Source organism: Oncorhynchus kisutch, linkage group LG28 (genome assembly GCF_002021735.2).
Source record: "Oncorhynchus kisutch isolate 150728-3 linkage group LG28, Okis_V2, whole genome shotgun sequence".
Taxonomy (NCBI): Eukaryota; Metazoa; Chordata; class Actinopteri; order Salmoniformes; family Salmonidae; genus Oncorhynchus; species Oncorhynchus kisutch.
The window spans coordinates 8,993,340-9,003,378 of NC_034201.2; the positions used below are offsets into that span (position 1 = coordinate 8,993,340).

The 10,039-nt window shown below is 43.1% G+C and overlaps 1 protein-coding gene across 1 annotated transcript; it reads left to right on the plus strand.

Annotated features, from left to right (window-relative positions):
- Positions 1-51: 51 nt before the first annotated feature.
- On the plus strand, positions 52-5,709 carry LOC109872889 (adenylosuccinate synthetase isozyme 2-like). The gene is made up of 13 exons (XM_020464304.2): positions 52-319; positions 924-1,026; positions 1,124-1,192; positions 1,296-1,346; positions 1,447-1,513; positions 2,747-2,854; positions 2,960-3,041; positions 3,319-3,445; positions 3,546-3,700; positions 3,876-4,000; positions 4,146-4,243; positions 4,372-4,521; positions 4,624-5,709. The coding sequence occupies exons 1-13, from the start codon at positions 95-97 to the stop codon at positions 4,674-4,676; spliced, it is 1,413 nt and encodes a 470-aa protein (XP_020319893.1). The 5' UTR covers positions 52-94; the 3' UTR covers positions 4,677-5,709.
- The last annotated feature ends 4,330 nt before the right edge of the window (positions 5,710-10,039 follow it).

Below are 10,039 nucleotides of genomic sequence, written 5' to 3' on the forward strand. Positions count from 1 at the left end.
TGCCTGCTTCAATTGAAGTGGGACCAGTGTGAAAAAGCACACTTCCTTTAAGAGAAACCCGCTCATTTCATCTTCCGGCAACGCACAGAGCAGCATGGCAGCAGACAGCACAATGCCTAATGGCCAAGAAACGGCCTCCTTGAACGGAGAGCCTGCTTTCAAGCGACCTCGGGAGAATGGACAGGTCGAGTCCCTGCGGACTCCGAAGGAACCTCGGAATAAAGTAACCGTGGTCCTCGGTGCGCAATGGGGAGACGAGGGAAAGGGGAAAGTGGTTGACCTGCTAGCAATGGACGCAGACCTAGTATGCAGGTGTCAGGTACGTAGCTAGCTATGCTGACTAGCAACCTAATGTTCGCTAACCCAGCAAAACACACGGCATTTGAACTTCACAAAAATACGGAAGTCGATAGGCTGCGTTAGCAAGGCCTAAACAAAACCAATAACTAGTGTATAACAATATTTAGTTATCTATTAGCCACATCATGCAAGCCTACAAACGAACAGTACCGTGGTTCGCTAGCTAAACTTGCTATCTAGTGTGGTAGCTGATAACGACCCCCAACAAATGTGTAATCTAGAGATTACTAGCTATAGTAGTTACGAAATGGAGTTATCGAGATATCCTTCTCAGCTCCCGTGGTGAAACACTACCTACATTGGTTTCATTCGACTAACTTTGACCTTGTGATCAGTGCCCTATTTGCAGTCAAGCTAGATAATGGCACTGGCTGCTGCAACAGAAGCCCAAGGCATTAGGATGTGTTGGATGGCCCATGCTAGTGTGCAACGTGTCCATATGTTGTACTACATTTCCGTTTTTGTTGCCGTTCAAATGATGCCCTACCAGTTGGCTGCTAATTATTAACAGAACTGCGCTTGTGCACCTCTTCGTTTTCAAGTAAATATTGTGTCTCATCCAGGGAGGCAACAACGCAGGCCACACAGTGGTGGTGGACTCTGTGGAGTATGACTTTCACCTGCTGCCCAGCGGAGTGCTCAACAAGAAGGCTGTCTCATTTATTGGTGGGTTGACCCTCTCACTGGCACTTCAGCCACCAAGCTGCTTTCACTTATTTGGATTCCTGTTCAAGTCATCCCTAACTGAATTGGTTATCCACAGGGAACGGGGTTGTGATACACCTGCCTGGGCTCTTTGAGGAGGCTGAAAAGAACCTGCAGAAAGGCAAAGGTAAGTATTTGCAAAAAAAAGAGGCTTGCAGGAACGATGAGGGATAAAAGGGTGATGGATGAATGAAGTGGAACAAGACCTGCTATTTGTTGTCTTTGTCCAGGACTGGAAGGATGGGAGGAGCGGTTAAAGATTTCTGACCGTGCACACATTGGTAAGTCTGTATGACTTGGTTGTATGTTTTGCAAACCTATGGTTTAGTGTTTTGCAATTTACATTAATTTACTATTTTTCTTTGCCTCATCTGTTCATAGTGTTCAACTTCCACCAAGCTGTTGATGGGATCCAGGAACAACAGAGACAGCTACAGGCGGGAAAGAAGTGCGTGGGTTTTACTGTATGAGAAAGTGATGAGTATCTGGGCTCATATTTATAAAGCATGTCCGAGTACGAGTGCTGATCTATGAGACTTTTTGTGAAGACGAGCCCTCTTAATTTTACTATACTATTAAAAACATCACCATGTGGAGATTTTTAAATACACTACAGAACCAAAAGTATGTGGACACCTGCTCATCTAACATCTCATTCCAAAATCATGGGCATTAATATGGAGCCCCCCACTTTGCTGCTATAACAGCCTCCATGGACTTCGCTTTGTGCAGCGGGCATTGTTGGGCTGAAACAGGAAAGGACATTCCCCAAACTGTTGCCACAAAGTTGGAAGCACAGAATCATCTAGAATGTCATATGCTGTAGCGTTAAGATTTCCCTTCACTGGAACTAAGGAGCCCAAACCATTATTTATCCTCCACCAAACTTTACAGTCAGCACTATGCATTGGGGCCAACCCCTGATTTGTCTGTCGCACTTTCAAATGGTGAAGCGTGATTCAGCACTCCAGTGAATGCGTTTCCAGAGACCAATGGCAGCGAGCTTTACACCACTCCAGCTGACACCTGGCATTGCTTATGGGGATCTTAGGCTTGTGTGCGGCTGTTCGGCTTCAGCACTCTGTGGTCCTGTTCCTTGAGCTTGTGTGGCCTACCACTTCGCGGCTGAGTCGTTTTTGCTCCTAGATGTTTCCACTTCACAATAACAGCACTTACAGTTGACTGGAGTATATCAAACTGACTTGTTGGAAATGTGGCATACTATGATGGTGCCGTGTTGAAAGTCACTGAGCTCTTCAGTAAGGCCATTCTTCTGGCAATGTTTGTCTATGGAGATTGCATGGCTGTGTGCTCGATTTATACACCTGTCAGCAACGGGTGTGACTGAAATAGCCGAATCCACTAATTTGAAGGTGCGTCCACGTACTTAGTTTTATTTGCAAAAATAGGTAATTTTTATTAGTTGTAGGCCTATTAGTAGTTGTACAGCAAATGTATGTTTTTGTGCTTTTCTTGTTACAAAGTATTGTTTATTTTCTTTTTCATTTGGACACTTGAAAACGAGATCCTACAAAATGTCAAACAAATAAATATGGTCCGTGATTGCAGCTATTAAAAAATGAAGTCATGGTAGCCTTTCTAAACTACTGCCAAGGCAGTATTGTATATTCCTTCTGTGGCGCTCCTGAACATCCACTATCTGTTTCTGTTTGTTTTCCAGTTTGGGAACCACCAAAAAGGGCATTGGACCTGCCTATTCTTCCAAAGCTGCTCGTAATGGACTGAGAGTCTGTGACCTTGTGTCTGATTTTACTGTCTTTGAGGAGAAGTCAGTACAAAAATGGTTTTTAAGAATGCATGGTGATGCTTTCAAGCCTTAACTTTATTTAAGTCATTGATGTTGATTGCTAGTGGATGTCCTTTTCTTCCACAGGTTCCGTGTGTTGGCAGAGCATTTCTTGACTATGTACCCCAACCTCAATGTTGACATTGACAATGAGCTGCAGCAACTGAAGGTAAAAAGAATATTGCTTGAATGACATATCTTTACTTAAATAAAACGTTGGACTTATCCATCACCTGCCCAGGATGCAGTCAGGGATGCTAGTCCAGTTATGTCTTGTTTTTGAGGGGTCTCTTTATGCAGGTTGGTACCGTCTCAATTGAGCTGGTTCCTTGCAGCACAGCTCTTGATTGTCTTCCAGTAGTGAACAGAAAATGTAAAGGGAAGATGCTGAGAGGTTTCTCTGTGCTCCAGTATGTGTTTAGTCACTAATTTTCCTTCTTTTCCAGGAGTATGCTGAGAGGTTGCGTCCGCTTGTAACAGATGGGGTGTACTTCATGCACAAGGCCCTCACTGGACCCAGTAAGAAGATCCTGGTGGAGGGAGCCAATGCAGCCCTCCTGGACATTGACTTTGGTGAGAACAGAAGGGGTTGAGAGGGTAAAATGATTATGCTCCTCTGCTGTTTGCCATTGGAATATAATTTGAAGGAAGTGGAATAATTTGCATTTTTCAGGTACCTACCCATTTGTCACGTCCTCTAACTGCACTGTTGGGGGAGTGTGCACTGGCCTGGGTGTGCCCCCGTCCTATGTGGGGCGGGTGTATGGTGTGGTCAAGGCCTATACCACCCGGGTAGGCGTAGGAGCTTTCCCCACTGAGCAGGACAATGTGAGTGGACAGAATTTGTTGTGCGGAATCAATGTTGTGTGCAGTATGAAAGTCTTGCAGTATGAATTTGTTGTGGCATAAACATACCGTCTATTCCAGTACTTCATATTTGCATTCAGTTTTTTTACGGTGAATCCCAGATCTGACTGCTGTTGTTGTGTTGGTTGTGGTCCAGGAGGTTGGCAACTTGTTGCAGTCCAGAGGGAGGGAGTTTGGTGTGACGACGGACCGGCAGCGCCGCTGTGGCTGGCTGGACCTGATTCTGGTCCGATACGCCCACATGGTCAACGGCTTCACTGCGTAAGGCTCAGTCTCTCCTCCTCCTTGTGTTCTTCTTTCTGGATGTGTTCCATACTGTGTGCCTTGTAATTATTGGAGCACAGTGTTCACCCTCCACAATGTTGATTCCATAATCATGTTTGACATGACTGTTCCTCTCCCACAGCATCGCTCTGACCAAGCTTGACATCCTGGACACGCTGTCAGAGATCAAAGTCGGTGTAGCCTACTCTGTTGATGATGAGCCCCTTCCCAGTTTTCCTGGTAAATTTCTCCCTGTCTGCGAGGACTAATCTGATCTTGTTCTGTTCACTTTACCATTAGACACACTTGATTTGGCTTGACCTGTGTGCTGGGTAGACTCCCATCTCATTCTCTCTCTCCCTCTGTAGCCAATATGGACGTGCTGACACGGGTGTCTGTGAAGTATGAGACGTTACCTGGATGGTGCTGCAGCACTGAGGATGTGAGGTGCTTTGAGGAGCTTCCCCCTCAGGCACAAAGCTACATCCGCTTCATCGAGGACTTCTTGCAAGTGCCAGGTTAGTCAAGAAAACAAGTATGGGGATTAAGCAGCCTTACTCTAAAACAGTCTTATTTTCATAATTGCTCATATATTCACTGAATTTTGTTTCACTTTTCAGTGAAATGGGTTGGAGTTGGGAAATCCAGAGAGAGTATGATCAAGCTGTTCTGATCAGTTGGGGGTTTGGTAACTTATCCACCACAACAGCTGCTTCGGACCATAATGATGTTTAGTTGATGAATACTTAGATGACTATAAACCTTGGGTTAAAGTCCCAACGTCTGTTCTGCAGAAAATAAAAACATCACCAGCAACGTTGTTAGTGAAACGTGAAGTAACCGTTTGAGGTTCACTTTCACATCGACTCTTCGGAACATGTAATGCATAACTTCCATTCCATAGATTTCTTTAGTTCTGATATGAAAGACATTATTGGTGTGTTATGGCGTTCATCCTCCGTAGCTAGTAACCATCCCAGGCTTCCATCAACCTTTTCATTCCATTGAACTATTGTAGTAACACAAGTTTTTACAACCCTGTAGGAGTTCGTAATATATATTTTTAGGTTTCTTTTAAATATTAAAATGACCTCACCTTGTAGTAAATGTTTTGCACAATCTTTGCTTGAAGGTATACTTCTGAATTGTATCTAGTTTCCCAGAGTCAGATGAACTAGTGGACACCACAACTAGTGGTATGTCTCTGTGTCCGGTATGAAGGAAGTCAGAGGTAGTTTCACGAGCCAATGCTAACTAGCATTAGCGCAATGACAGGAAGTCTATGGGTATCTGCTTCATTTGACTCTGGGGAAGTAGATAACGGGCCTCCTTGCCAAAATCCCTAAGTATCCCTTTTAAGGGTCTTGATACTAGACCAATGTTGAGAGGCCTCGTAATTAGGTATTTCCATGAGCTGGCATGTTGTGTGAATGAATTATAAGCATGATTTGAGATGCAAAAGAGATGCTGTCTGAAAGCCTTAGTTTCATATTAATCATTAAGATCAAGAACTTGGGATTGCACACGAACACACTGGTTGGTATTTAGAAAATGTAGAAAACCATGGAACTCCACATTAATAATGTATATACAAACTACAAATATTTTCCATAACATTTCATTCAGTGTAATTCAAAAAGGAAACAGTATGCTTCTTCTCACCTGCTACAACCCTAAAATGATCAATAAAATAAGTGTCATTGCTATTCTGTTTGAGTTTTTTGTTAATGATAGTATTTGTTTACTTTTCAATGTATTGGATAGCAGACCAATTACTCCACATATGTCAATGATATGCTTCTTTCTTTATAAATAAGTACATTTTCAAGACTATGGCTGTGTTCCAGAGCATTCAAATCAAATGTTATTTGTCACGTGCGTCGAATACAACGGGTGTAGACCTTGCAGTGAAACACTTACACGCCCTTAACCAACCATGCAGTTATAAGAAAATTAAAAGGAGATAATAACAATTAATTAAAGAGCAGCAGTAAATAACAATAGCGGGGCTATATAACAGGGGGTACCGGTGTTGCGGTAATATGCACATGTAGGTAGAGTTAAAGTGACTGCATAGATAATAAGAGTAGCAGCAGCGTAGCGGGGGGGGAGGCAATAGTCTGGGTAGCCATTTGATTGCCTGTTCAGGAGTCTTATGGCTTGGGGGTAGAAGCTGTTTAGAAGCCTCTTGGACCTAGACTTGGCGCTCCAGTACCGCTTGCTGTGCGGTAGCAGAGAGAACAGCTACTATAAAAGTATTTAGTCAGCCACCAATTGTGCAAGTTCTTCCACGTAAAAAGATGAGGCCTGTAATTTTCATCATAGGTACACTTCAACTATGACAGACAAAATGAGAAAAGAATCCAGAAAATCACATTGTAGGATTATTAATGAATTTATTTGCAAATTATGGTGGAAAATAAGTATTTGGTCAATAACACAAGTTTCTCAATACTTTGTTAAAAACCCTTTGTTGGCAATGACAGAGGTCAAATGTTTTCTGTAAGTCTTCACAAGGTTTTCACACACTGTTGCTGGTATTTTGGCCCATTCCTCCATGCAGATCTCCTCTAGAGCAGTGATGTTTTGGGACTGTTGCTGGGCAACACGGACTTTAAACTCCCTCCAAAGATTTTCTATGGGGTTGAGATCTGGAGACTGGCTAGGCCACTCCAGGACCTTGAAATGCTCCTTACGAAGCCACTCCTTCGTTGCCCGGGCGGTGTGTTTGGGATCATTGTCATGCTGAAAGACCCAGCCACGTTTCCTCTCCAATGCCCTTGCTGATGGAAGAAGGTTTTCACTCAAAATCTCACGATACATGGCCCCATTCTTTCCTTTACACGAATCAGTCGTCCTGGTCCCTTTGCAGAAAAACAGCCCTAACGCATGATGTTTCCACCCCCATGCTTCACAGTAGGTATGGTGTTCTTTGAATGCAACTCAGCATTCTTTGTCCTCCAAACACGACGAGTTGAGTTATTACCAAAAAGTTCAATTTTGGTTTCATCTGACCATATGACATTCTCCCAATCTTCTTCTGGATCATCCAAATGCTCTCTAGCAAACTTCAGACGGGCCTGGATATGTACTGGCTTAAGCAGGGGGACACGTCTGGCACTGCAGGATTTGAGTCCATGGTGGGGTAGTGTGTTACCGATGGTAGGCTTTGTTACTTTGGTCCTAGCTCTCTGCAGGTCATTCACTAGGTCCCCCCGTGTGGTTCTGGGATTTTTGCTCACTGTTCTTGTGATCATTTTGACCCCCACGGGGTGAGATCTTGCATGGAGCCCCAGATCGAGGGAGATTATCAGTGGTCTTGCATGTCTTCCATTTCCTAATAATTGCTCCCACAGTTGATTTCTTCAAACCAAGCTGCTTACCTATTGCAGATTCAGTCTTCCCAGCCTGGTGCAGGTCTACAATTTTGTTTCTGGTGTCCTTTGACAGCTCTTTGGTCTTGGCCAAAATGGAATTTGGAGTGTGACTGTTTGAGGTTGTGGACAGGTGTTTTTTATACTGATAACAAGTTCAAACAGGTGCCATTAATACAGGTAATGAGTGGAGGACAGAGGAGCCTCTTAAAGAAGAAGTTACAGGTCTGTGAGAGCCAGAAATCTTGTTTGTTTGTAGGTGACCAAATACTTATTTTCCACCATAATTTGCAAATTCATAAAAAATCCTACAATGTGATTTTCTGGATTTTTTTCCCTAATTTTGTCTGTCATAGTTGAAGTGTACCTATGATGAAAATTACAGGCCTCATCTTTTTATCTGGAAGAACTTGCACAATTGGTGGCTGACTAAATACTTTTTTGCCCCACTGTACATGGGGTACCAAGTACTGAGTCGATGTGCATGGGTATGGGGTAATTGAGGTAGATGTGTACATGTGACTACTCAACAGGAACGCTAATACATTAGCAGCAGCATACAGGGCCTTGCGAAAGTTTTCGGCCCCCTTGAACTTTGCGACCTTTTGCCACATTTCAGGCTTCAAACATAAAGATATAAAACTGTATTTTTTTGTGAAGAATCAACAACAAGTGGGACACAATCATGAAGTGGAATGACATTTATTGGATATTTCAAACTTTTAACAAATCAAAAACTGAAAAATTGGGCGTGCAAAATTATTCAGCCCCTTTACTTTCAGTGCAGCAAACTCTCTCCAGAAGTTCAGTGAGGATCTCTGAATGATCCAATGTTGACCTAAATGACTAATGATGATAAATACAATCCACCTGTGTGTAATCAAGTCTCCGTATAAATGCACCTGCACTGTGATAGTCTCAGAGGTCCGTTAAAAGCGCAGAGAGCACCATGAAGAACAAGGAACACACCAAGGCAGGTCCGAGATACTGTTGTGAAGAAGTTTAAAGCCGGATTTGGATACAAAAAGATTTCCCAAGCTTTAAACATCCCAAGGAGCACTGTGCAAGCGATAATATGGAAATGGAAGGAGTATCAGACCACTGCAAATCTACCAAGACCTGGCCGTCCCTCTAAACTTTCAGCTCATACAAGGAGAAGACTGATCAGAGATGCAGCCAAGAGGCCCATGATCACTCTGGATGAACTGTAGAGATCTACAGCTGAGGTGGGAGACTCTGTCCATAGGACAACAATCAGTCGTATATTGCACAAATCTGGCCTTTATGGAAGAGTGGCAAGAAGAAAGCCATTTCTTAAAGATATCCATAAAAAGTGTTGTTTAAAGTTTGCCACAAGCCACCTGGGAGACACACCAAACATGTGGAAGAAGGTGCTCTGGTCAGATGAAACCAAAATTGAACTTTTTGGCAACAATGCAAAACGTTATGTTTGGCGTAAAAGCAACACAGCTCATCACCCTGAACACACCATCCCCACTGTCAAACATGGTGGTGGCAGCATCATGGCTTGGGCCTGCTTTTCTTCAGCAGAGACAGGGAAGATGGTTAAAATTGATGGGAAGATGGATGGAGCCAAATACAGGACCATTCTGGAAGAAAACCTGATGGAGTCTGCAAAAGACCTGAGACTGGGACGGAGATTTGTCTTCCAACAAGACAATGATCCAAAACATAAAGCAAAATCTACAATGGAATGGTTCAAAAATAAACATATCCAGGTGTTAGAATGGCCAAGTCAAAGTCCAGACCTGAATCCAATCGAGAATCTGTGGAAAGAACTGAAAACTGCTGTTCACAAATGCTCTCCATCCAACCTCACTGGGCTCGAGCTGTTTTGCAAGGAGGAATGGGAAAAAAATTCAGTCTCTCGATGTTCAAAACTGATAGACATACCCCAAGCGACTTACAGCTGTAATCGCAGCAAAAGGTGGCGCTACAAAGTATTAACTTAAGGGGGCTGAATAATTTTGCACGCCCAATTTTTCCGTTTTTGATTTGTTAAAAAAGTTTGAAATATCCAATAAATGTCGTTCCACTTCATGATTGTGTCCCACTTGTTGTTGATTCTTCAAAAAAAATACAGTTTTATATCTTTGTTTGAAGCCTGAAATGTGGCAAAAGGTCGCAAAGTTCAAGGGGGCCGAATACTTTCGCAAGGCACTGTATGTGTTAGAGTTAGTGCAAAAAGGGTCAATGCAGATAGTTCGGGTAGCTATTTAGTTAACTACACTGAACAAAACTATAAACGGAACATGCAACAACGTCAAAGATTTTACTGAGCTACAGTTCATATGAGAAAATCAGTTAATTGAAATGAATTCATTAGGCCCTAATCTATGGACATCACATGACTGACATGACTGAGAATACAGATATGTATTTGTTGGTCACAGATACCTTGGGGAAAAAAATAAGTTGTGGCGTGGATCAGAAAACCAGTCAGTATCTGGTGTGACTATTTGCCTCATGCATCGTAACGCATCTCCTTCGCAGAGAGTTGAACAGGCTGTTGATTGTGGCCTGTGGAATGTTTTCCCACTCTTCAATGGCTGTGTGAAGTTGCTGGAAATTGGTTGGGACCTGGAACACGCTGTCCTACACGTCAATCCAGAGCATCCCGAACATGCTCAATGGATGACAT